The 27,412-nt window shown below is 51.4% G+C and overlaps 1 protein-coding gene and 1 long non-coding RNA gene across 3 annotated transcripts; one reads left to right on the forward strand and one right to left on the reverse strand.

Annotated features, from left to right (window-relative positions):
• Positions 1–5,601: 5,601 nt before the first annotated feature.
• On the reverse strand, positions 5,602–19,987 carry IGFBPL1 (insulin like growth factor binding protein like 1). Of its 2 annotated transcripts, none has more exons than XM_047701235.1 (5): positions 19,537–19,987; positions 10,840–10,949; positions 10,031–10,147; positions 8,722–8,875; positions 5,602–6,564 (listed from the first exon to the last, which is right to left on the reverse strand). In XM_047701235.1, exons 1-4 carry the CDS (start codon positions 19,985–19,987, stop codon positions 8,726–8,728), a joined length of 828 nt encoding a protein of 275 aa, XP_047557191.1. In that variant the 3' UTR covers positions 5,602–6,564; positions 8,722–8,725. The 2 variants fall into 2 exon arrangements, with proteins under 2 accessions (XP_047557191.1, XP_047557192.1); XM_047701236.1 differs by having other exon boundaries at positions 8,717–8,875.
• LOC125084090 (uncharacterized) lies at positions 6,148–7,606 on the forward strand. The gene is made up of 3 exons (XR_007122468.1): positions 6,148–6,237; positions 6,680–6,850; positions 7,456–7,606. It is a non-coding gene; the product is annotated as an uncharacterized LOC125084090 (long non-coding RNA).
• Positions 19,988–27,412: the final 7,425 nt, after the last annotated feature.

Genomic DNA, 27,412 nt, shown 5'->3' on the forward strand with positions numbered 1-27,412 from the left:
GGAGAAGGATCTGGGGTTTATGAGAAGGCACAGAGGGTGTGAGGAATGGTTTGAGGAAGGGAGAAACCTGGGAAGAAAGGCCTGGGAGAAGGCAGGGGCTGAATTTGTGAAGGGGCTGGCGGCCCTTTGAGGAAGCCCATGGGCTGTCCAGCAATGGGAAGCCATGAGGTTTCCCAAGGAGAGTGAGAGGATTCTATTTTGTTGTTGTTGTTGTTTTAATGATTTATATTTATTTATTTCAGAGAGAGCAAGAGCATGAGCAGGGAAGGGAAGAGCAGAGGGAGAGGGAGAGGGAGAGGGAGAAGCAGGCTCCCTGCTGAGCTGGGAGCCCGACCCAGGGCTCAATCCCAGGACCTCGGAATTATGACCTGAGCCAAAGGCAGACGCTTAACCAGCTAAGCCACCCAGGCAGCCCCCCAGTTTTGGTTTCTAAGGCTGGTTATGGCTTAGTGGGAGGATGGGTTGAGGGATCGCCCTGGAGCTGGACACCACTGCCAATGCCGCCAACACGATGCTGACCTGAGCCAGGTGTGAGGATGGGTGGCAGAGCCTGGCGGCCCCGAGGTGGGCTTCTGGGTGTGGTGAGTGACGGCTGCAAGAGGATCATGAGGTTAGGGGGACCCATGCTCCCTGCTGGGGACAAAGTGGCAGTAGTGCTAGCACTGTGAAAGGGAACCCAGCTGGAGGAGCAGATTTGAGGACGAGGTGGAGAGTTTACTTATTTATTGGTTTATTCAGCACATTGTACGAGTGCTGACCATGCACTAGGAACTATTACAGGTGCTGGGGACATGGCAGGGAACTAAACATGAGTCCTGCACATTCTCCCCGATGGGAAAGGCTGACCATAAGTAAAATAAGGGAAACATTTAGTCCATCAGATGGATAAGGTTATAATGGTGAAAAGCCCCACTGGAAAGGAGAATTGGGAATGTGGCTGAGGTGGGTAGGAAGTGTAGTTTTCAATAAGGTGCTCAGAGATGTTTACAGTTAAGAGATGACAAAGGTCTGAAAGATGTATGGAAATGGCAGGGGCAAAGGCCCCGAGGCTGGAGCACATCTGGGGGTTCAGAGAACACAAGGAGGCCAAGGAGCTGGGGTGGAGTGAGCAAGGGCTCTAGATGCACATAGAGCTTTGAAGGTCAATTAGAGCCTTTACTGTGAATGATGAAGGAGGCACTGGGAGGTTTTGAACAGAGCAGTGACATGATCTGACATGTTTTAAAATGATCACTGGAACTGCTGTGTTGACCACAGATTGCAGGGAAGACAAGGATAGCTTGATCCTGATAATGCCGACATCAAAGGTGAGTGGAGAATGAGAATTCCTTAAGGATCCTAAGGAGAAGCAGCTGGGAAGCAGGAGGAAAACCTGAGAGAGAGGAGTCAAGAAACCAAGGAAAGCAGGAGTTTGCAAAAGGATGGAGCCATCGGCAGAGTCCAGTGCTTCCAAGAGGTCAGGTAAGAGGACTGAGAAGTGTCCCCTGGCTGAAGCCATGGGGTCCCTGCAGACTTGGTAAGGACAGTTTGTGTGGAAGGGTAGGGATGGAAGCCAGACCACTATAGGTTGAGAACAGCACTTAATCCCCCCAAGCCCCAGGGCTCTGTAGATTGATCCTAGAGTTGGAAGACCTTGTGAGGAAAGTAAGAAGGCTCTTTATGAGGAATTCGGAGAGCTCTGGTCTCCCCACTCACTTAAGCTGAGGGGTGGACTGAGTAAGCAGTCCAAGGCCCCAGGGCTCCATGGTGCAGAAGCATGGCCTGGAGTATAGATCTCCTGGTCCCCAGCCAAGTATACTTACCACGTGTACTGGCGTAAGGTTAGTGCCACCACAAACAAAGCCCCAAGTTGAGGGCGTCAACACAATCACTGATTATTTCTTGCTTAATCTTGGTTAAGCAACTAACCAGTGGTTAGCCAGCAGTTCATGAATGATGCTTGTTAATTCCTTGTAATAATCTAATGCAGGTGTCTGGTTAACTGGCACCTTCTTCCACATGGAGATTCAGAAACACAGGTTCTGTCCATCTTGTGGCTCCATTGTCAACAATGGTTCTTAACCATTTGTGTTCTGTGTTCCTTTGAGAAGCTGATGAAGGCTACTAGAAAAACTGCACATATGCCCATCATACGAAATTTTGCACATTTTCAAAGGACCCATAGGCCGCCTGAATCCATCAATAGAATCCCTAGGGGTCCACAGACCCAAGTGAAAACCCCAGTGTAGGGTCTCAGAGACCTCCCTGTCAGTTGGTAGATGGGGACGAAATTGTGAAAAAGGCCCACCAACTTTTTTTTTTTTTTAATTTTAATTTTTTTTTAGAAAGAGAGAGTGTGTAAGCACAGGAGAAGAGCAGAGGGAGAGGGAGAAAGAGAATCTCAAGCAGACTCCCCACTGAGCGTGGAACCCACTGTGGGGCTTGATCTTAGACCCTGAGACCATGACCTAAGCCAAAATCCAGAGCTGGACGCTTAACCAACCGAGCCACCCAGGCGCCACCCCCACCCCCCACCTACTTCTTTAAAGCCCTGACTTCCATTCAGTTCACTGGCCAAAATGACCTGACCCAACCGATGGTGCCAGGGGAGGCTGGGAGATTGTAGTTATGGGGACACTGATGCTGTGGAGTGGTCCACCGCATTCCGTGGACAGCTCGCCCCAGCTCTGAGACAGCACCTCCTCGCAGGTGTGTGCGACGATGACAGTGTCTCTCACGGAGATATTTTTAGGGTTTAACCCTCTCATGGACCTTTCTCTTCCTACCTTCCAGCCTTGCTCATGCTATTCCTCCCTCCTGTCTTCTTTCCCTTCCGGATTCAGCTCAATTTCTCTGGCCCTTTTGAGGGGAGATTTAGGCGGGAGAAAGACAGCAGAGTGAACGGAGGCACAGACAACACTGTCTCCTGGCTGCATACACCCCTCAGCCCCCTGGACACGATCGTGGTCGTGGCTGAACCCAGAGGTAGTCCCGCACTCCAGGGGACAGAGGTCAGTCCCGCCCAGCCAAGTGTGGGTCACCGCTCCCTCCGGTTGTGCCCTGGCTGACCGGGGCTCCCACATTCTGAATTCATTATCTAGCTGCAGACGCCAGGCCACTTTAGCTTCCCTTAATTAATTAAAATATCACATAATAATCATTCTCTGATTTAACATTCGGGAGGCCCTAGCAAAGGCTGGGAACGAGGAAATTCATTAGAGGGGACTGTTCACCGTCGATTGATTTGCTCATTCTTATTAATTTTTCCTGTGTCATCCATCCCTGGGGGAGAGGGGAGGGCAATGTTTTTTAAAGATAGAGGATTAATTTTACTGCAAAATCTGAAGAAGAAAAATCCATTTTGACTAAAAATCAGACTTTTTTTTGGATAAGGTGGGAAGTGAGTACATTTGGGATTGAATACTGGCTTTCAGATGACCTCCCTTAAGCGCAGTTATAACCCCGTTCACAACAGAAGACAACAGAAGGCTGTTCACCACCTGCGGCATCAGCTCCAACCAGCCTTGATGGCAGTCAGGGGCATGGCCTGAAACCACTCCCCTCTCTCCACCTGCCGCTATAGCTCCTGGCAACTACCACAGGTCACCACTCCCCTTCACAAGCTACCCTGCACTTCCCCATCCCTGCTCCTTCCTCATGCTGGTTCCCTAGCCCAGAATCCCCAACTCAATGCCTCCTCTTCCAGGAAGTCTTCTCTGATCACAAAGCAGAGAGCTTGTGCTGCCTGGCAGGACTGCAGCCTCATCCCTCTCCCCTCTCCTGCCTGAGTCCCACCCTTCTTCATACTGATTTCTGCACCCTTCTGGCCTCCGTGTGCATTTGAGAGATAACAGAGGGCACAGCTCTCTGCGTGAATGGATATCTGGGGTGTATATCCGGTGAGAGACACAAGTTCTGAGGGAGTTAGAAGGATTGGGCCTGCAGGAGGATTTTAGGACTGGCTAAAAATTGTGAGTCAAGTGTCCAGGTGGGGCTATGACCAGAACCCAGGTGTGAGGGGAACGGAGGATTCAGGTCGAAGTTGCTCAGCTGGGCAAGAAAAGGGCAAGATGCATCCGGGGTCGTGGAGACGTATTGGTGGCCCCTGCTCCCACCCACAGCAGTGTTCCAGGGCCAGAGAGACCATGAAACCATGAAGAGTGTCTCTAAAAACATTTATTTTCAGGTGCAGGGGTCAGGTAACATCATCACATTTATGACAATAGGGCAGAAAACACAGGCTCTGCCTGGTTGAAAAGTCATCAGGTTGGAACAATCCCATTTTTCTGCCTGTTTGGTTTTGGTGAACGTTTTGGAGAGGGCAACATGATTATAATTTTGCACATCCTTATGCCATGAACCCAGCCTCCTGCAGTTTCCATGTTCAGCTCTGCCCAAGTGCTCCAACCCCCTTCTCTCTGCATCCTGGCCCCCCCTCCAGCTGTAACTGGGCACACGTGAGGCAGGTCAAGTGATTTCGCTGAATGTGTCCCTCACCAGATGCGGGATTGTTCTAGCATCTTCTCCAGGGCCACAGCATCCCTGCTTCTCCCGATACTTTCACTAAGTGCCTTTCCAAGCAAGTCTTCTAACTATTCACATCCCAAAAGACTTAGTGGCAGACGTTGGATACAGCAACCCCCGTGGGGGGGCAGGGGGCAGGGCGGGGAGGGCATTGGGGTGCAGGGTAGGGGATGGGAGGGGGGCCCTTGCAGCCCCACCCTCCAACCGACAAACACAGCTTCCAGTTAATCCATTTCAGCTCTGATCTTATTCAAAGAAAGGGGTTCCAGATGTTTTAAAGTTTGCAAACCACCCATCTAGTTTCCTTCCCTTCTTATTCAAATGAGGAAAACTGGGGTCTGGAAGGTGAAGGGGACTTGCTTGAAGTCAGGCATCAAGCCAGGGATGAATTCCCAAATGGACCTCATGTTTCTGGATCCCCAGGCCATGCTCCTGCCACTGAGTACACGGGGATGATGCCACCCCGCTATTTCAGATATGGAATGGCCAGACTCAAAGGCAGAAAAGTTTAACTCCAAAGAGGACTCCAGAATGTAATGCCTAGTGGGAGTGGCATGGGAGTGTGCTGTAGAAGCTGAGCAGGACGAGTAAGATCCCCAGGGCCCCTGGAACCGGCCAGCAGCTTCCTTTACACAGCTAGGAGATTACCCGAGCAGCAGCACTGTGGCGCAGGAAGGGGGCTGACAAAGGCCAGGTGCCCTGAGTTCTGGTCCTTCTCGGAGGTCTTCAGACCTTGGGGAGGCACCTCCCTCTCAGAGCCTGGTTTCTTCATCTGCAAAGGGGAGGGGGGAGGGAACACCTATGTTCCCCCTGCTTGCTGTGCTCGAGTTGGGGTGACCACAGACAGAAAAGCACTTCATGAACTTGAAGGACAAGATACAAATGAGATCCCAATTCCGACTTAAAAAAAATTTTTTTTGAATCACCTAAGGGATCTAATTTTTCACCCAGGTATTAATACTCTTTTATTAAAAAAAGAGAAAGAAATAGGGGTGCCTGGTGGCTCAGTCGTTAAGCATCTGCCTTCGGCTTGGGTCATGATCCCAGGGCCTACTCGGCAGGAAGCCTGCTTCTCCCTCCCCCTCTCCCTCTGCCGCTGCTTGTGTTTCTCTCTCGCGGTGTCTCTGTCAAATAAACAGAAAAGATCTTAAAAAAAAAAAGAAAGAAAGAAAAGAGAAAGAAAGCCTTGTTTCTGGGTAAGGTCAAAACCTCTCCAAGCACAAGGTATTCGACTACACTCTAACCGCACAGCCCAGAGAAAGAAGCCTCTGACCCTGTTTCCTCAGTTTGATGTCCAGAAGCCAGGGGTCCACTGCCCACCTGGTGAGAGAGTGCTGGGCTTGCTGACAAGGGGACATCTTGGTCCCCAAACACCCAGCCAAGGACTCCATCTCTTTAAGGTGGGAAAATGGCAGGGAAAGGAGGAGCTACGGCCAGCTCCACAGCCTAGTATGAAACCATGGCAACTGTTTTTGAGGGAATACCACTTAAAAGAATGCTAAGACTTTGCCTCCCCTATTTTTCCCACAGGGTCACCTTACTCTAGGATGGCAGGACTTGAAGGGACACAGGAGGTTTCTAGTCCAGATGCCACATTCCCAGTGAGGATACAAAGGCCCAGAGAGGGGAGGGGCCCATCCAGGTCACACAGCAAGTTGGAGGGCAGGCAGAGGACGGCGTGATCCTACTCCCCCCTCTCCTACAACTCACACTAATCAGTCACAGACAAATGAGGTAAAGATTCACGGCTGACACAGGCCTTCTTGTTCTAGCCCTTTAGAATTACAAGCATACCGCCAGGTGACCTTCCCTAGGAGGGGTTAGGTAAAAAAGAATTCTCACAGAGCAATTCGTTTCAAAAGTATAAAAAAGCCACATGCAGTCTGCTTTCCCAATGCTTGCCCTGCTAAAAACTACATCTGCATACGAATCTAGTTTGCATCTAATTTGTAAAAACACACAAAAGGGGTCATCTACAAACATGGTTTCTCCAACTCTTCACAAGGAAAACGATGCATGACTTGACTCTTCCAACATCCCGTCATCAATGTTTCTAAGACCCTAGAGGAAAGAGAGAAAAGGTTGAGAGGAAAGAAGCCTGATATGTCACAATCAACTATGTGGTAAATGGAAAGGGTGGGGAGAATTATCCTTAACCCTAAATCTTCCTGGCCAGGGGAAGTGCTGCTGAGAAGAAGAGGGGCCTTGGGGGCATCCAAGAAGTACATGTGAGACCTGGGTAGACATTTCAGGGAGGCAGCGCCGAGCTTAATACAAGGAAGAACTTTCAACTTCTGGAAAACCCAAAGATGGATGTCTGGTGGTAGTGAGCTCCACAGCACTGGAAGTATGTGAGAGCTGGCCAGTACAGCATGTTGTAGGGGGAACTGAAGAACTGCGTGGCAATAGTCTTAAAATACCATGGTTCTTTGTAGCTCCGTTTAGAAAACTCATCTATAGCACACTACATCCATAGCCTAGTACCATTGTGTGTGTATTTTAAAACTATATATTATTAAAAAAAAACAAAAAAAACTATATTATTAAAAATTGTATACATATTTAAAACATAAAACATGTATAGAGACACACATACATAGGTACATACATATAAACGCACACGAGCATGCAGGACAAAATTCCCGATACGTGATATAACAACATACACTAGTACATGCCCATAAAAAGCAGAATATCAGGAGGGCAACTTTAGGAACCATCTCCTGTCTGAATTCCTACTTGAGGATGTCCTCCCTTCTCTCTCTGCGCCTGTGTCCCGAAACTCTAGTTACTTCCTCCACCATGCCACCTCCTTAGTGACCTCTCCTTTAGTGCCCCCAGTTCTAAGCTGCTCCTCTAGCTTCAAACTCGTACATGCCCCTCGCTTCCTTAACATGGCACTTCTTGTATTTTAATGATGGTCACTGTTTTGGTTTTCTGTGCACCCCACAGAATGGATGGAAGGTCCTGCACGCAGAGGGTACCCCACAACAGTGGTGAAATGGGAGAGTAAGTGGCTTATAGCCACAGCAAATTCATGTGTGCCTATCCCTGAGCTCCCGTGACAGAGCAGTGCCCCCTACCGCATGGATGCTGGGACTGCCAGAGGTAAGCGATGTGTCATTCACCCACTCCCAGCAGAATCTTTAAAGGGGACTGTGTATCTGTGGCTAAGTCTGCTGCTCATCCCCTCTGCCATAAGAATGGACCTTGTGCACCTTGGGGCTGATCCTCTCGCTGGGTCCCTGTGTGGTAAGACACATGGAGCAGAGCCGCAGCCAGCCGACGGGCCGCCACGACAAGGAATGTGAGCAAGACAGAAATGTTGGTGGCGGGCTGCCTGGGTGGCTCAGTGGGTTAGGCCTCTGCCTTAGGCTCGGGTCATGATCTCCGGGTCCTGGGATCGAGTCCCACATCGGGCTCTCTGCTGGGCGGGGGGCCTGCTTCCTCCTCTCTCTCTCTCTCTCTCTCTCTCTCTACTTGTGATCTCTGTCAAATAAATAAAATATTTTAAAAAAAGGAAAGAAATGTTGGTGGCTGTGCACCAGCCAGCTCCAGAGGTGGTCATGCAGCGCATGCTGGCTAATTAAGGGGCTTGTTTCCTAGGTTCACGGCCTACCTGTTGGCAGGGGACAGATGCAACCCCAGCTCTCACACAGTGGCAGGGGCGGGGGAGGCTGTAAGGACTACGAGCCGAGGGGCCAGGGGGATGCAGATTCTCCCTGACACGCTGTTGAGCCGGGCGGTGCTGAGGACAGGGAGGTGAGGCCTGGAGACAGCAGAGCTGCCAGCAAGGATGCACCTGGGGTCAGCAAATGGAGCTCAGACTGTCTCCTCTGCTGGCATGTTTTCACATGGTGCTGTCACAGTGACAGTGTCTGCTCTCTCTGTGTCCCCTCTAGGACTTGAAGGAAATGTTCTTTCAGCTTCAGAAACAGAAAGCGACAGCTGGTCTTCCCCACCTATGGAAACCGACAATGTGCACAGCCCTTGCGTTTGCACGCTCAGTGGGAGGCCCAGAGTGGTACGAGTGTCGAACGTACTAGAGATTCTACCTGCTAGCTGTAATATGTTCCTACTCCTGTTTGGTATTCCTCTGGTTTCCTTGGTTTATGTATTTTTCTTCTTTGTTACTATGCATCTTAGCAGCCATCTCAATCTCTTGTGACACGAGTGTGTATACACTGAAAATGACTTAGACCATAACATGTACGTTACCGCATCACAGGCGGTCATCCGGAGCTGGGAGGCGGGGGACTGTGTGTTTACTCAGATCTAGAACTGTCACCGTGCCGTGTGACTGGGCCTCCCCAACCACGTTGGCTGAATGACACAGGTACACTCCCTCATCTTCCTTTCTCAGAGGGTTGATCTAGAAGTACAACAGGCAAGGTTATGTAGTTATATACGGTATGGCAAAATTATATGTCTTATTCTTTTTCAAAAAAGATAGAGCTCACTATTCCTCTTCTAGCCTTCACTGCCACGGGTTAACGTTTCTTCTCTGTGCCCTCTCTATGGTGGCCCTCATTTTAATGTTTCCTTTGCATTCCTGCCTTTTACTGTGAGCTACCTGATCCTTTTATTATACATAACAAGGAAATTACTGCAAGTTAAAAGAACATACGTCTCCTGAACAAGGAATGACCCTCAAGTGTTCCCACTGGAGACAGCCTTACAAAATAACACCAGGGAGAACATTTTCCCCATACACCTTCTTGTAATAAAGAGGGGAAGGTGCTTGATTTGAAAAAGCACATGGACTCGACTGCATTCTGAGTGTCTGAGCTGGGTGGAGAGGTCACCAAACCAGGCCTAGATGGGAGTGCAAGGACGACATGGACCCCCTCTGCCCCTCCGGGAACAGCCTGCTCTCACGCCCACGCCTGCTCCCTCCTCTCTTATTTCCTCTGGGCACAACCACCTCTGTCAGCCGTGAGCTACTCTACAGACCAGGCAGGGGGTATGCACACCAGCTCGTGTTGAACTCAGGGGGACGGGGTCACAGGGAAAAATCCATTTCTTGCCTTTCGCATTCTAGAGGCTGCCGGCATCCCTGGGCTTGTGGTCCTCTTCCTCCATCTTCAAAGCCAGAGAAGGTGGCTCATATCTTTCCCACACTGCCAGCTCTCTGGCATCTTCCCTCCCGCTTCCCACTTCAGCATTTAAAGGGCTCTTGTGATTATATTGGACTCCCTCCCCCCCCATAATCCAGGATAACTTCTTTATTAAAGTCAGCTGATGAGCACCCTTAGCTCCATCTACCACCTTAATCCCCTCTTGCATATAACGTATCCATGGATTCCAGGGATTAGGATGGGGACATCTCTCTGGGGCCATAATTCTGACCACCGCTGAAGATCACTTACGCTCCTGGGGGTGAGACTTCCCTCACAGTTAGTGCAGGGTCCAAGCAGAAAAGGATAAGAAGAACTTTGAAATGTATAACATGCTATAAAAATATAAAGGGTGCTTTGTAAGAGCCGGTCAGTAATAGCCACTAATCCTAAACAAATGAGATACCCACCAAAATCCAGGCTGTGGCCTCATGGACAGAAGGGCCCCCTCGCACCTGGACAGCGATATTGACGTGGTCCCCGGGCAGGTCCTCCAGCACCTGGGTACCCTCAGGAGACTGTGTGACCTACAGAGGACAGAAAAACCAGGAGTGGTTTAGAAAAAGTGTCTCTGGATAAGAACCACATCACAGACATCCCTGTTGTCTTCATCTTCCTACTGACTCAAAGGCCAGACCCTGGGCCCTCTCATTCCTATTAAAACGTGGCTTCATGAACCTAAATGTCTGTGCAGACAGCACCCCTTGCTGGACAGTAACGATGCAGACACCACCGCTATCTCTCAGAAGCCGTTCAGAGTTTCCTGGCCCTTAGTGGGGTGGGGGCTGTTGACATAGGTGGACAGTCATGCTGTGATCCACACCAGTCTCTCAAAAATTGACCTGCAGGAAGAGCTAATGTTGGAATGGGATTTGGTTAGTCTTTCTAAAACCCAGATCCTGTGAGGTCGGCTCTAACTTTGTTCCAGTGGATCTAGGCAAGATAAATAGATGCACTTTCTGGAGAGCTAAGTGGCTGAGGAGGCAAATGGCACAAAGAAGGATGGCGACTCCCCTGCTCTGGGGAGAGTTCTGGGGTGAAAGTTTTGAGGCATAAGCCTGAAGGTGGAAGAGTGACATGTAAGATCTCTTTTTAAATCCTCTGCTCCGCATATAAAGACAGACACATCAACACACTTAGAAGAAACATCTCTCTCTCTCTCTCTCTCACACACACACACACACACACACACACACACAGAATTCTTGGATGTAAATACCTTTCTCCATGTGATGACAGGGGTGGGCACAGCCCTCACCTCACAGGACAGGTACACCTGGGCCCCGGTGACATTGTGAACACTTCTGGGTGGTGTGACGACCACGGGAGCTGGAGGAAGAAGACAAGAGATCACAACCTTTACCCGGCCAGGTTCCAAGCCATCGCACGTCGAAAATGCCCTTCCTGCAGAGAGCCTGCGGGGACAGTCCCCCGTGAAGGGAGCCGCAGCAGAGGAAAGCTCTCCATGAGCGAAGAGCACACTCAGAGGCCGGGAAGCATGTTTCCCTCAGACCCGGAGGGATGCCTCCATGCTTCCTCATCTAGCCCCTTTGTTCTACCAACAGGAAAACAGGGACCTGGAAAGGAAAGGCGACTTCCCATATCGCCCGCTGCGTCTGTGGCAGAACCGGGGTCTCGTCACACTCCCGCCGAGGACCCCAGCTGCCATCTGCTTGCAGCTCAGTTACTCGAGACACGGAGCGGCTCAGGAGGGGCTGGTGTCACCTCCCCAGTGCCAAGTCTTAGAACAGATGGGCTTTTCTCCTTGCACGCAGAGGGCGGGCCAAAGAACAGGCCAAGCAGAACAGCTGCGTGCACGCGCCCAGACCCCCTGCGGCCGGCCCAGACGATCATTTGCATATCGCAGACTGCAGGCTCCTGGCTGCCCACGGCCCCCTCCCCAGGGGCAGGGCTGCAGGCCCCGAAGGGCCCCCCTCCACCAGAGTCAAGGACACCTGGAGAGGGGTTACTTCCAGGACTGCCATCCCCAGGCAGCAGGGCTCTAGGCTGTCAGAGCATTATAGAAAGGAGAAGGGAGGGTGTGGGTTGGCTGGCTGGGGCGGGGACCTTATAGGCATGTGGGTTAGAAGTGCTTACCTGACACCCCACACCGCCCTTCTCCTGGTGCCCGCCACATTATCTGCTCACACAGACGCTACAAGAATGAAGTCCGGCCACCTCGGTGTTTGGGCCCTGCGTCCTGTCCCTCAGTAGACATGCCCGCGCTGCATGGAAGGCACTCCCCAACTCCATGGGGGATGGCTCCCCCTCTTGCAGGACCTAGAGGGTTAGGGTACATGTCCTAGTCCAGGGCCAGCATGTCCGTACCCCTCTGAGCTGATGGAGGACAGCCTACTTGCAGTCCAGGTATGTCCACCGGCCTCCTCTGGACTGGGGCCATCCCTGCATCTGGCCCAGCAGTGTCTTGGACAAGATGTAGTGAATAGGCCTGGGTGGGGGGAATCCTCCCTGCTCAGGTTTGCTCATCTGTTAAGATGGGGATAATGTCCCTTGCTCATAGGGCCATTGAACTGATCTTACCATGTGATGAGTGTGACAGCAATGGTTTAAGTTAACAGGACATGTAAGTGGGCCTCGAAGGCCTGGTAAACACATGACTTGATGAAGAAACACATGGCGAATGAGAAAAAAACATTCCTTCTCTGGCCATCAAACTGCAGGGTCTACACTCTTGGGGCTTCCCCTGTGACTCATGGATGGCTCTGGAGAGGGAAAGGGTCCTCACCTGCCTGGGTGCAGCTACAATAAAAAAGGAGAGCAAAGGGAAGGAGGGAGAAGGCTGCAGGAGGAGGGGGAGGGAAAGGAGTGAAAGGGCACAGAAATAAGACTGGTCTCGCCCCTTCTTCTTTTTTTTTTTTTTGGAAGGTCTGGCTTCTTCTGACAGAACTTGTCAAGCTGGTACCAAAAAAGATCTCTGGAAAATTGTCTTAGAACCAGAGTCTCAAACTGGAGTGGCCCAACTTCTCAAGATCCTATGCCTGACCATCTGTGATCTACTTGCATGCCTCCACTGACAGAGAACTCACTACCTACAGAGCCAGGCATTCCATCCTAGGAGAGCTCCACTGGTAAGAAAGCTTGTCTTCCTTCATCTGGAGCTAAAACCTATTTCCCTGTTACTCCCACATGTTGATCCCAGGGCTGCCGGACTGGAGCTCTATGGTCCCCTGGGTGCCCCACTAGCCTCCACTGAATACAGACACTATGCTTCCTGCCCCCAGGCTGCTTTCTTCCCTCTTAGGCTGGTCACCCCAGTCCTTTAGTTGTGCCCATTTGATTGCCCCCTGAGCATCATGGCTTTACCCGCAACACTGAGTGTAGCCAAAGCCCTCTATTGAACCAAAGTCCTAGGCCTCTAACATCTCCCAAAGCAGCCTAGCCACCTGCAAAACTGCCGCAAAGAACCACTGCACCCCCGCTTTCCAGTGGGGGGGGGGCATCTGCAATATGACAAAGAGAGTCTAATTTATCCACACCCTCCCGCCGACATGCCCTCCCCCTGGAGCCCAACAGTCTTCAAATGGCTCACTGGGGGAACAATCAGAACCGTATCTTATTCCAAAGCCCTCAATGGATTCCAAAGGGACACTCAATCAACATGTTTTACTTTCATTCATGTAAAGTCATAAATTTTAAATGAGATTTCATCAATCCCTTTCAGGCCTAAATGAATAAACCAGTAAATCACATTTCAACGGTCTCTCTCCTCAAATTTCCCTCTCCCTCCTTTGAAGACTGTCCTGGAAATGCTGTCTTTGCTACTGATCTTGTGGCAGAAAATAGCACTTGTTTGACAAAGGAGCGCCCAGCTTTCGATGATAAAGTAACATTCAAATTTTTATTTGTTTTAAAATGTACATATAGCACATTTATTCCTTGTGGAATGCAGCTCTTGAGTTTTGACAAAGGCCTACGGTCGTGTAACCATCACCACAACGAAGATCTAGAAGAGTCCAGTCCGTGTCAAGAAATTTCCTCAGGCTGCTCCCTGTCATAGTAATCTGGTTTTAATATTAACATATCTGCTTTTAAACGTAAAATGTTTTTTATCCGTAATAGCCCTTCGGAATCAGCCATCATCATCATCATCACAGCAATAACAGTGATAATGCCACCACCTAATTCTGAGAGCCTGTTGTGTGCTAGGCACTCTCGTCTGCTCACAGGGATTAACCTATTCTATCTTTCCAGCAATTTTGCCAGCTGTGGAGCTAGGTAGGGTTACTTGGGTTTAGACGGTTGGGCAAGTCTTTGAGCGCGGGTTCTAGCTCTGAGCTTTGTCCCAAAGTCTTGCCCTCTACTTAGATGACACTTCCATGTACCCTGCTCAGCCAGTGCTTTTATCCCCATTTTACAGACAAGAAAACCAAGGCTCAGAACAGCGAAGTGCCTGGAGGAGCAGGGACTCAAACCCAGGTACCCTGATTCCATCAACTCTTCACTGAGTTTTAAAGTGAATCATCTGTTGTCTGGATGGACTCCATTCCAGAACAAGAGTGAGTTCCTTAGGAACTGTGTTGGGGAGCCCCAAGACAATTCCCAGGTTCAGTGATTTGCTAGGAGGACTCATAGGCCTCAGTAGTTTGACTCAGAGCTTGACTTATTACTGTGACAGGAGACAAAGCAAACAGCAAAAGGAAAACCGGCTCACGGGGTAAAGACAGGGAACCCAGGCGCAAGCTTCCAAGTGCTGCTCCCAAAGGACCCCACAGGACAACCTGGGTCCCCCAGCAGTGAATGGTGACAACACGTGCGAAACGCCATCTGCCAGGGAGGCTCACTGGAGACTCCGAGTCCGGGATTTTTGTTGGGGGCAGGTCACCGGGGCCTCCTTGCTCATCATGTACCCAAATTCTAGGGTCCCGGAAGGAAAGCAGGCATGCAGCATAAAAAACGGTGTTGGCCCAAACAGCTCAGGCCAAAAGTCACTCTTATCACTGAGGGAACAGTGGGAACTGTCCCCAAACCCAAGTCCCAGACGCCCACCAAGGGTCAGCCTGGCCAGCAGGCCCTTCTAAGGATAGTCTCAAGCCTGCTCTGTTTACTCCTTCTGCACAGGAAAAAATCCTCCAAACATCACCCCCAGGGAGAAGCTCTCGTGAAAACACTATTAAATGAGTGATACGTCATTTACACTCGCAGGACATTCATCTTACTGTCCCGAAGGGCTCATTCGAGTGTGGTGCTGGGCTGTTCAATGTCATGACTACCACAGGCAGGATGGACCCAGGTTCAAATCCTGTCTCTGCCACGCCCCAGTGCTGCGACTTGGTCTCAGTTTCTTCTTTAAAATGGGCACTGGCACCTGTTTTCCTTCCTCTCCCCTCTCCTTTCCTCCTCTCTCCATAAACTACTGGGAGGAAGAACTTCAAGACCCCTTGCAAACTGTAAAAGGCTTCCACAGAGAGACCTGAGGACTTGACCAGCTTTCCTGCCCCACGGGGATCTCCACAAAGTGCCTGGCCTGCTCCAAACCCCCTCCTGGCTCCAGAGACCAGGCTCTGGGTGGGCTCTGCCCGGAGGCTCCAGAGGCCATGTCTGCAGCCCTCATTCTGGAGAGCCTGGGGCACAGCCTGTCACCTCACTTATGCACTTTCTTTTCTACCTGCTTGTAACAAGAGTAATGTGGATTTCAAGAGGGAGCTTGGTGCCTGGTGGGCCCGTCCTGTGAACATGCCAGCTTCGTCTCCCTAGCTCTTTCTTGCTAAATACTTGTCTCCTTCTGTCCCTGCCAGCAACAGCTCAAGAAAAGCTGGGAGGGCACCAATCCACCCATCAGGTGACAGAATAGTCACCCACAGGCGCATCAACCATGGGGACTTGGACAAGCCATTAACCATTTTGTCCTTGTCTGCAAATGAAGACAGTGACTGCTACCCCACATCCTCTGGGGTGAAGGGAGAGGACGGATGTGACTGAATTATTAACCATGTGGGTCTGTACGAGTGAGAGGGGCCGACGGTTATTCCAGTGTGTGGCAATCTGTTCCCCCCCCGCAACACGGTCAACTAGATAGGTCCTTGACAGCTAGAATGTAAGATCTTCGCATATGCCTCTGAGGTTTCTTTCAAGTTAATGGTGCCCAGGAAAGAAAGAATTTCAAAAGTCATCCCCCAGGACCCCATCTGCTTGTACAATGAAGTGCACAACCAAAGAGTTTAATCATCGACGCATTGAGCGGCCCTGATAATTTATGCTAATAGTCATGTTCGAGTGTGGAAGGAGAAACAGCTTAAGCCGGCTTCCTGCAGCCTGTGCCTCCCACCCCCTCCCTCAGCATGAAAGGCTTTTGAGCACGAGGCCCCCCTTCTTTGTCCCTCTCACAAAGTGGCGTTCGAAGCCTCTCCTGGTTACCTGGTAACACGCGCCTCGCACAGACTGCGATTTCTAAGCGGAGCCGGAATGTCACTGGAGGGTGGTGAATTTTCTAAGATTCAGGATCTCAAGAGCTCACTGAAGCTTCGGGGCCCAGTGCCCTGGTGAGTAGTGGCCCAAGACCTGTTCCGACCTAATTTAGCATTCAGAACCTGCTATCAACCTGCTACCTACAGGATCCCATCCCTCTCCCATCGGCCAACAGTCAGGGTGCATGCACGGAACAACACAGCTTTTTCAAGTAATGACAGTGGCGACAACAACGCCATGCCACTTAACAGCAAAGAAATGAAACCAGTAACTTAGTAGAGAACGAAGCTTCACCTCTCAGCCGGGGCTCAAGGCTGGCCATGCCCCTGCCCACGCCACTCTGGGCCTCGCCGCCTTCCCCAACCATGACCCTGGGGAGCTGCCCGGCAGCCCTGGGTCACACCCACCACGGGACCTCCCCTACCTGCTTTTATCTTCCCTTCCCTTTCTCCCCAAGAATTTTCTACAAGTCCTGCTGGGTTCCCTGAGATGTTTTCCCTTCTGTGAAGCTATCCCCACTCCTCTCAGTGGCCATCACCCAGTGCTAAGCAGGGAGGGGAGCCAGCAGCAGGCACTGGGGGGAAAACAGTAAGGCGATGGATCAGGACCCAAAAAACCCTCAAGATTCAAGGGTGGCCAATTTGGAGCCCCTTCCTAATCAGGTGGCCGGAGAGCTAGAGGTGTGTGGCTCTGCCTGAAAAGAGCCAGGCATACCCAGGCTGGTGCCCCACCTCGGCTAGGGGCTAGCCACGCAGCTCCCCGGAATTCCCTTCTGTGTGCCTCAGTTTTTCCTTCTATTAAATCGGAGTGAGATCAGGCCAGGGTAGTTGTGAAAATTGAGTAGGAAGATGGGAAACAACAGCGATTCCCAACAGTAAAGAATGCATAATTTTAAAAAAAGAATGATTCATATGCTGGAATTGGGCATGTCTTCATTCAATGCGTTAATTAAAGGATTGCCCTAATTATTAGGCATTGGGGGGGCAGTTTCAGAGCAGAGGCAAAGGCCAGAATTTAAGCCTGAAAGTGGTTTGCAAACGCCCCTCCGAAGTAGGAGTGAGAACACTTCCCACCCTGTGCGGAACCTGATAAATATTTATCGAGGTCTCGTTCCGTTCGAGTCAGGTGCTCGCTTACTGAAGGGTAGGTGAGAGCCGGGGAGGGGTGATTTTATTAACCATATTGAAGCAGAACAGCTGCTGCTAGGATTCAGCCCATTTCCCTTTCACCAGGGTCCCTGGGGACATTGTTAAAAAGTGCCCCTGCTGCGTCCTCTGAATAAAGGATGGTTTTGGGCAACCCAGAATGAGGTGCCACTGGGGCTGGCTGGGAAAGATGTCCCTGTCCACACTGCCATGCTTCCCCAGGACACCAGCACAGGGCCACACAAACATTTCAGGACACAAAGAGAGGGGACAACAGTGCCCGGGGCTGTGGCAGATGACACAATTGCGGTGGGGGGAGGGAAGGAGAGCTGAATTCTGGGGAGGCCCGTTGCCTGTCACTAACGGGATCATTAAAAGCAGTTTCTGACTTCCTTCCTTTGGCCCCTTGGACATCTTTCCTCGCGGGGCCTGTGCCTGGGGTGGGCCTCAGAGCCCATAGATCAGAGTGGAGGGGCTGTCACATTTACTTGTCATTTGGTAATTTTCAATGAATTAGGGGTATGGGGTTGCCATCTGCCATCTGGCCGTGCTCTGGTAACCATGGCAACCACCACCTGCCTGACTTAACACTCTCAAGTCCTGTCCTGAAAGAACACTACAGAGGGCACTCGGGTCCTGGGTGCTGGTCAGGCTTTACTGGTCACTCTGGCTGTGTCCCCTGCCCTCTGGGTCTCAGGCTCCTCTGTAGCATAGCAGATTCCGTCTGTATGTCTTCAAGGAGGCTCGGCCTCAGGAACAGAACAACACTCCAGGGAGAAATCATCTGAGACTATCAGCATCGGTTAGATCCTGGGGACTTGGTCAGCATTTCTTGCGTCTCCAGCGTGTGGAGTGAAACTGTGACTTGTCTGGAGACAGAGAACTGCCTGTGAATTAACTGCTAGGGAAGGCAAGATTGAAAAAGGAGTGAAAGGAACTGGAGGAAGGAAGGAGGCAGGACTGTTTAAATGCCACAGACCAGAAACAAAGATTCCAAGTGGAAGGGACCTCAACCGTGGCTCCACAGGGCTGACGGGGCCCAGAGAGGGGCAGGGACCTGCCCAAGGTTGCTCAGGGAACCAGCAGCAGCCGATCGGGAAGCACTTGCCAGCTCTTTCCTCCACTGGAAGCCCCGGCCAGGAATACCCAAAAGTGCCTTTCCTATGCTGTGGGACTGCCTCAGCCTCCTCAGTGGGCAACGGATCGGTTTTGTGATGCCTGGGACAGGAGCCTTCCTGCCCCATCCCCAGCAACCCGCTGGGTCTCCTGCACTTGAGTGCACGTACCTGGAATGCTTGGGCCGAAATAATACTAGAAATTCTCCAAGGCCTAGAAAAGGTTGTCCCCTACCCTCAAGGCTTCCCTGTTGGAGCTAAAGTCATTACACCGACTTACGCATTTAGGTCTAGATTTGGGTCTCCAGGCCTAAGTCAGAACCCCAAGCCAGGTTCCTTGGAACTTCCAGTCCACCAGCTCACTCACCCTCAACTCTCCACTGTCCGCTCCAGGCAGTGCAGATGGGGCAGCTCTCCAAAACCTAATGGGCCATCAGGGTGCTCCACTGGGCATCCGTATACTGATGTTGTTAGTCTATTTTTGTTTGAGTTTTAAAAAGTTACTTATAGAGGTGGGCAATGACGGCACCCATACATGTCTTTCCTGGGACCTTAATGAACCTGAAGCTTCTAGGTACCCAGCAATGAATAAATTTCCATTCCTTTACCCGCCGAATCATATGAGCCTTAGACCCACAAAACCCAGGTTTGGCCCTGATGGCACCATCATCTTTTCAGAACTTAGGTCCTTAAAGATCTTACCTGTCCTGGGTGGGAGATTCCTCAGGGTCTCCCAGCAGGGCCCTAACCTAGGGTTATCGCCCAGTGATTTCTGACTCCCTGTCTGGAGCTCCTCCTCCTCTGGCATCTTCACCTTCCCTCTCTCTCCGCTCCAAAACCCGACCCTGGCCTGGCTTGCTGCTGGTCCGGGGGGACTTACACCCAGTAGGACACCCCCTCCCCCACTCCCAGTCTGGTGGAGGCATACATGGCAGGCCTGCACAACTCTGCACGCCTTTTGGTAGTTAAGTACCAAAAGGGACAGTAGGCTCACCAAAATTCTGACCAGCTGAAGGGCTTGTATCTCCATGAGCCTGGGAAGGGGTGAAGGATGTGGATTCCTGCCCCAGGCTCCTGGAGTACCTGGCGAGGTAAGAAAAACTACTTCCGAAGGGGAAACTGAGGCTCTCAGTCATGGCTCATGAAGGCATACTCTGCCCCACATTCCAGAGGGCTGGGGTCCCTCTTTCTCCTCCTGTCCCAGCACCGCACGGCAGACGCCAGACTCACCAAATTCGCAGGGGCCCTCCCGCGTCTTGTGCAGGTGGCCGGGGTGCGGGCGGGGCGCGTGCCGGGCGCGCAGGCGCAGCGCGCAGATGCTGGGGTAGGAGCGGCCGTCGGAGCCACAGACGGAGCCGCGCTGCGCGCACACACAGAGCCCGGTACCCTCGGGCGCCGCCCCCGCGGCGCGGCTGGCGCACACCAGGCCGGGGCCACAGCGCGCGCCCGCCCGCCCCCCGCAGCTCGCGCCCTCGGCGCCCAGACAGCGCACGCAGCAGCCGCACTCGTCGCGCGCCGCGATCCCGGGCGCGGGGCAGCGCGCGGGCGCCGGGCAGCGCTCCGGGCGGCACGGACCGCACTCGGGGCGCCGGCCGCCGGTGGCGCGGAGCCCGAGACCTGGGGCTAGCGGCGGCAGCAGCAGCACCAGCAGCAGCGGGAAGAGCGAGGGTGAGCGTGGCATCGTCTGCTTCTGGACGGCAGTGGCGCCTCTGCTTCGCGCTGTGCTTTGCGCGCGCCGCCACCCCGCCCGCCTCCCGGCCGCTGATTGGCCGGGCCTCCGCCGCGGGGCGCCGCAGCCGGCTGCCCGGGCCCGGGAGCAGCGCGGCGGGGTGGGCTCGCGGACGCCCGGGTTCCCAGCTAGAGTGATGTCCCGACACCTGCTCTCGTGGACCCAGTGGTCTCTTGGGGAAACTGGCCCACTCGGGGCGGGAACTTGCTCGAGGTCGTTCGGGTAGCGCCAGGATCCAGATTAAAGGCTAACTCCAGATTTTATGTACCTTGATTCCCCCCAGAAGGATGCGCTTCGTAATTTTATTTTGCATTTGGTAGTTTTCAAAGTTTTATTTTAAAGAGGGAATATGCGGTTTAAAATTTCAGAGGTTACAAATAGGTGTAATGATGAAAAGAGTTTCCTTTCCATCCTGTGACCCAGTGTCCCAACCCAACCTCAGGAGGCCAATTGTTATCAATTCTTGTGTCTTTGCAGAAATTTTGTATGCCCATTAAAGCCTGTATGATTGTAGAGCTCCTCCCTTTAAACACAGATACACGCACACACACAGACATACACACACAGAGAGTAGTGTGCCCTGCGCATTACTCTGCACTTGGTTTTTCCATCTATGGTTATTTCCCATAGCTTCCCTACCTCTTATCATTTTTTTTTTAAAGATTTTATTTATTTATTTGAGATCACAAGCAGACAGAGAGGCAGGCAGAGAGAGAGAGAGAAGGAGGAGGAAGCAGGCTCCCTGCTGAGCAGAGAGCCTGATGCAGGCTGGATCCCAGGACCCTGAGATCATGACCTGAGCCGAAGGCAGAGGCTTACCCCACTGAGCCACCCAGGCGCCCGACCTTTTATCATTTCTTGTACAAACAATGGAGCATTGTTTAATTGTTTTTCTCCCCTGATTGCTACTAAAGTCATGGTATATTTCACAGTCAAAAGTGACTATGGTGGTGATGAGATCTGGTGATCTGTTTTGGACTGGTCTCAGGCTTTTAAACTTGGCGCTCTGCTTAATTGCACAAAAAAACACAATCAGTTAGCCAGTTGTTTTGAGTGCTTTTGTTAGTAGGAGTAGTGCTGTGATGAATGTCCTGACCCACGTCTCCCGTTAGTGGGGGGTGGAAAGACATGATAGCATGCAGCCAGCTATGTATTCATGCGCCGCCTGTCGGCAGTCAGGCTCTGTGTATCCCATCCCTGGCCCAGCCCTGGCGGGGGACGCACACAGGAACACCTAAGGGTTCCTGATTGCTGGATTTGGTTGTGTGGCCGAATGAAGGCATGGGATGGAGGGAGGGACTTGCTGACCCAGCTGTATGGATGGCTTTTCCTGCTCACCCTTTAATCCTCATTTGCCTTGTGGAGTTTTCTTCCTTTTCCGAACGCTTAGAGTTGGAGAAGCCTCTTGGATTGGTGTCCATTTCTTTGAAAATGGCCTGCAAGCCCATAGCCCAATGAACTCTGGTTCCCAAGGTGCCAGTTAACACTGTGGGGAACATCTGTGGGCCCCTTAAGATTATAGGAAAAAGGAAAGATGAGTGCTCCTGTCAGGGAAGGGGGTTGAGGCCCCTCTATTGTCCGCCAGGTAGTGAGCTCCCTTGATGTTCTGTGTCCTCTGCTCACGGCTGGCACACATGGGAGGCTAGCTTATCCAGCACCTCGGGTGGGCGCTCGCGCACTCAGCAGCTGCTGAAGTGGCATGAATGTCCCAGTCTGAGGAGTTAAGGTGAGGAGAGCTTTCTCCATAAATGGGCCACGGTCTTGAATCTCAAGCTTAACCGTCAGACCAATCAGAAAAGACATTGATCCAGGCCGAGAGAAAACAAAATCCCTGTCTCCAGGTCTCTGGTGGGACGTTCCAGAGCAGAGAGAGGGGTAGGTTTTCATGCATGAGGGGTGGGAGTTATGGAGGGACAGATTTCAACTCAGTCCTGTGTAAGAAGGAACATCACAAGATATGGAGCTCTGCAAAAATGAAATTAGATGCTGAGCTGCCAAGATATGATAGAGGGGTTGCCCTCCTGCTGTAAACAATTATAAAACCCACACAAATGAACACAACAACAGTGTGTAGGTACTGGTCTTGGAATGGGGATATCTGGGGGGACCCAGATGAAGCAGATGAAGTTGAGAATCTTGAGCTCTGAGTTATTCTGAGCCTACCCCCAACCCCCACTGGAAGCAGTCTGCAGATTATGTCTGAGATTTGCTTTCCCTTGTTTAAGGACCCTGAGAAGGGCTGTTTCCTCCCAAGTCATAACTTTTCTCTTTAAGACCTACCCCACATGCCTCTTGTCGTCACTAGACTCACAACTGGGTTAGAGTTCCATATGCTTGAGAAAGGCAAGTACAAACTCCAGTGTGAGAAAATATAGCTTCTATACCACAAGAACGCCAAGATTTTGCTAAATTACATTGTAGCAACTTGGGGAGTATGTGCAAGAATGGATTCTAAGGATGGAAGACCAAAGAGAACAGAACGTAACTTTTACTGAGTCCATAGAGGTGCACTTACCTGAGATTCTGGGTTCAGTGTGTTGGTCTATGTAGCTGGAAGTGACTCTGTCTTTACCAAGCTGTTTAAGTGAAACTGAGGCTTAATGATGATCTGCATTTAGTTAATTTGAGATGCCAGTACTTCCCTAGTGTGTTGCAAAGGAAGAGATGAAAAGGCTTAGAGGTAGGGGTGCTTGGGTGGCTCAGTGGGTTAAGCCTCTGCTTTCTGCTCAGGTCATGATCCCAGGGTCCTGGGATTGAGCCCCACATCGGGCTCCCTGTTTGGTAGGGGGCCTGCTTCTCCCTCTCCCTGCTGCTCCCATTGCTTGTAAGCACAAGCACTCTCTCTCAAATAAATAAATAAATCTTTATAAAAAAAATGTGCAGTCAATAGACACATTTGGCAATGGACAGAATCCCAGCATCAGTTCTGTGACACATGGAGGAAGGGCTGTTATAAGAGGCAGGGCCACATGGAAACCCCTGGAACTTTCCTTTTTTTTTTACCAGGAGAGTTAGCAGCTGCCATCAGTTTCCTCATAAATAATTGAAAGAGAAGTCACCTTGCCATGGGGAGGATTCATTTTCTTAGAAGGCCGCACAGCGTACTCTCACTTGAGTAAAGCATTTGCCTCCTTTTAGCAGGCCCTTGGCTCTACTCCTTTCAAAGTAACAGTGTGTCATTATTGGGCTGAGTATGTGGTCTCTTCCTGGCCTGGTGCCAACACAAACCTGTGCAGTTGACCCTTGAACAGTGCAGATTTCAACTGTGCAGATCCACTTATGTGCAGATTTCTTTCTTTCTTTCTTTTTTTAAAGAACTTTATTAATTTGAGAGAGAGCACAAGCAGGGGGAGCAGCAGAGGGAGAGGGAGAAGCAGGCTTCCTGCTGAGCAGGGAGTCCAGTGTGGGGCTCGATCCCAGGATCTTGGAACCATGACCTGAGCTGAAGGCAGACATTTAGCTGACTGAGCCACCCAGGTGCCCCGCAGATTTCTTTTATAGTATAGTACTATAAATGTGTTTTCCTTGTGATTTTTCTTAATAACATTTTCTTTTCTCTAACTTACTTTATTATAAGAATTTGGTATTCAATACATAGGACATAGGAAATAGGTGTCAGTCTGTATTATCAGTAAAGCTTCTGACCCACAGTAAGCGATCAGTAGTTACGTTTTGGGGAGGCAAAAGCTATATGCAGATTTTCAGTGATGCGGATGGTCAGGGCCCCTACCCCTTCCATGTGGTTCCAGGGTTGACTGTAGTTGGTTTTTCTCAACCAGGGATGGTTTTCTGTTCCTCTTGCTCCTTCACGTCTATGATCTGCCAATTCTTTGATTCATTCCTCATCCAGCGGGCTCTCCAAGGATCTGCTATTGCTTACCAGACTTAGGTGGGACATCGGGGGTTAGATGAGTAAGCCTGTTGCTGTGTGCTCAAGAGGGTGGCCTCAGGAAGGCGGGCTGGAAGCCATTTCAGTGCCATAAATGTGACTACATTCAGAGAAGTTCTGGGGGAAAGGAGTCCACCTTCTGGAAAAAAATTTCTTTTTTCTCTAGAAAAAATGCTCTTTAAACTGAGCCTTGAGGGGCCAGTGTAGTGCTTGAAAATATGGAATCCAGGCCTGAACCCCACAGCTCAGATCTGTGTTGCTGACAGACTGACACCTTAAAGGTGGGGAGGAAACGGAGAGCCAGAGGAGGATAAGTCTTTGAGGGCAGTCCCTGGTTCTCTGTTTTTGCCTTCTGCATCTTTCCCAGGGCTTCCACCAAACGCAAGGTTAGTGTGGCCGCCGCTGTGCACATTGCCACCTTGTGGACAATGTAGGGATTACAGATCTCGAAATGACCTTGCTCCGCATTCATTAATTAGTTCAGTCATTCCTAGTAACTGGAATGAACCAATGTGCTGGCATAAAGCACTCTTGGTTAGGTGAAGAGAACAGAAATGGATACAGATAATCACTGTGTCCTCAGCGGTATGAGTCTGTCTAAAGCAATGGAGAGATCAGGGAAAGCTTCACGGGTGACATCTGAGCAGGGTCAGATAAGAAGAAGGGGTCTTTAGAGAGCACCTCTGACATCCTCACTTTACAGGGGGGGGGACTGCAGCACAGAATGGGAAGAAACTTGCTCAAAGTTACAGAGCCCTGCAGGGCAGAGCTGGGGGGAGGACCGAGGCCTCTGGGTATCCCAGCATAGAACTCCTTTTCTGGTACATGGTGGGCCTTGGTTAACATGGGTCCCCCTCCTGGTGCTCCAGAAATGGTCTTTGCAGGGTTGGATCTGCTGCTGCCTCCGGTCTGTCCCTGCGCAACCCCAGCCCAGCCATGTGTCCCAGTCTGCCTTCTGGAGCCATAATCTTGTTCTCTGTCTTCCATCTGTGAGCAATTGCAAAGCACCAGAACCCTCCCCAGGACGGACACTGTACCTAAGCCAGGATCTTGGCCAATGTGGGAAGAGGGCCCAAGGTGTGTTCCTAGAGTTCCTGTCCTCAGGGACTGACATACTTCTTGGCACACAGGTGCTTTGTAAATATTTGTGAGAAGAATGAGCAGGTGAGGGCAGGGGAAGTAGATGGCACCTGAGGGGAGAGTCCAGATCTCCTGCAGACTTTTCCAGAGTTGAGTCTAGTCTGGGAAGATAAATTGGGAAAATGAATCAGGTCACAAAGGTCACTGAATGCCAGGTTAAAGAGTTAGCCTTCATTCTGCCAGCAGGGGGAGCCATCTTGCTGGTGATGGAGAAGGGGCTGGATTGGACTACAGCTTTATTTCCTTCTTTTTCAAAGTGAGAAAAATCATCACTAGTCAAGGGGCATGCCTGCCCCAGAAAGCCGTCATTGCTACCTAATGAAGAGATTACACTAGATCACCGGGATACCTGGGTTCTTTTGTTTCTAAATTTAATAATTAAGCCAGCCGTATGTCTTTGGAATAAATAGAGGCTGTCTTGTGATTAGCTCCCAACGCTCAGGAAAGACTCACGGCCTTTGTGATGCCCTGCTGAGTTCCCTCCTGGCCTGTCACCAGACTCTGAACCCTGCTGGGGGCCTGGGAAGGACTAAAGTTCATCGAGTGCTTCCTGTGTGTCAGGCACCCTCTCACGTGTGTTAGCTCATTTCAACCTATGAGTGTGCAGCACGTAGACCTTATCTCAGATTAAACCGAAGATCCGAGAGGGTAGCAGTGACCTGGTCAAAATTAGACAGCTAGTCCACACTCTGAACCGCTGCCCCGGACTGCTTCTCCATACGTAGGGGTCACGTAGCAAATAAAGGCTCGTACATGCCATAAGAGAGGTGCAGGCCACACCAGGAGAAACAAGATTACACTGTAGTGGCCCGGAGACGCTTCATGCCGGATGTTATGCCTGAGGTAGGACTTGCTGAACAAGATGCTGGTGACAAGCAGGACGGAGACAGGGTGTTCATTGTAGGAGTAAAGGGATCAAACATGAATTGCCTGAATCTGTCAGGTGGGGTGTCTGTTCGCTGCCTGTGGGACCCTCTCCTGCTCCCCTGGAGCTGATTAGACCAGGGGTGTTAGGGACTGAATTTTGTCCCCACACAAACTCGTAGGTTGAAGCCATAACCCCCGGTATGTTAGACTGTGACCGTATTTGGAGATGGACCTTCTAAAGAAATAGTTAAGTTAGAATAAGGCCATCAGGGTGGGATCCAATCCCATCTGATTCATGTCCTCCTAAGGAGGGGAGATTAGGACACACAGAGAGAGAGAGAGAGAGAGAGAGAGACACCAGGGATGCACATGCCCAGTGGACAGGCCACAGTGGGGGTTGGAGGGCACTGAGGAGGCAGGGCTCTGCAAGCCAAAGGGAGAGGCCTCCGTAGAAACCAACCCTGCGGACACCTTGACCTTGGACTTCCAGCTTCCAGAACTGTGAAAGAATAAATTTCTGTTGTTAAGTCCCCGCCGTGGGTGGTGTTTGTTATAGCAGCCCTCGCAAAGTAAGACAAGGGCTGTATGAGCCTAAGACAGAAGAATGAAGACTGACCTATGACCTACGCGGGGGTAGAGATAAACCAGGACAGAGCCTTTCTGTTAGCAGTTAGATCTGAGGGAACCCTACAAAAGAGGGGGTGAACTGTGGGGGTAGAAGTTGAAAGGATACTTGTCAGGACAGCAGTGAGTTGAAGTCACGAGAGAGCAGAAACTATAAAAAAGCAAAGGGACGGCGCCATAGAGAGCCTGAAGCAAGACATACCCGAAGGGAGAGAGACCAGAGAACGAGAGAGCCCTCGGGGGTAGAGAATCATTCCCAAGAGGGGCTTGAGTTTCCGGCGCCTTCCCAGGTTGGGCCCCAGCCCCTGTGGCGGAGTGATGGGAAACCCCGTTAGCCCCGGGCACCTGGCGTGCATCTCTGTTCCTCGCTCCCTGAAGACCCAGAGGAGCAGGAGAGGCTGTGTTTCGGGAAGGATTACAGCTCAGGAAGAATGTAATTGTGTGCGGGAAACCAGCAGGGAGCAGGCCAGAAGAGAAGGTTGAAGCAACTGCCTGGGAAGCCTGGAACGCGGGGGCAGGAGAGGGTGAGCTGTGCTGGGGGGGTGGCACTTAGGAGCTGGGGGTGGTCCATACAGTGGTGGGGCCATGAGGGTAAGGACCAGTGACTGTAGCAAGCGGACCCTGCAGTGTGTGTGACCCGGACACAAGAGGCCTTTATTTCTTGTCTCTGCAAAGCCTCAAGCAGCGGCTCTCTGTCTGCCTCCAGGGTTGATGCAGGGGTCCCGGCCCCTTCCTTGTGGGGCTGCACCGTTGTGAGGTGAGCGCCCCCACACAGGTGAAGGGGTGCGTGAGAAGGGCCTGGCAGCAGAGGGAACGGAGTGAAAGCAAGGGAGGGGAGCGAGGGGCCGCCCTGGCCT

Source organism: Lutra lutra, chromosome 13 (genome assembly GCF_902655055.1).
Source record: "Lutra lutra chromosome 13, mLutLut1.2, whole genome shotgun sequence".
Taxonomy (NCBI): Eukaryota; Metazoa; Chordata; class Mammalia; order Carnivora; family Mustelidae; genus Lutra; species Lutra lutra.

Coding starts and splice junctions, on each gene's coding strand:
- IGFBPL1 (XM_047701235.1), bottom strand. CDS start 19,987: ATGCCACGCTCACCCTCGCTCTTCCCGCTGCTGCTGGTGCTGCTGCTG. Junction 10,950..19,536: donor GGAGGGCCCCTGCGAATTTG/GTGAGTCTGGCG, acceptor TTCTTCCTCCAG/CTCCCGTGGTCGTCACACCA. Junction 10,148..10,839: donor CTGTCATCACATGGAGAAAG/GTATTTACATCC, acceptor TGTCCTCTGTAG/GTCACACAGTCTCCTGAGGG.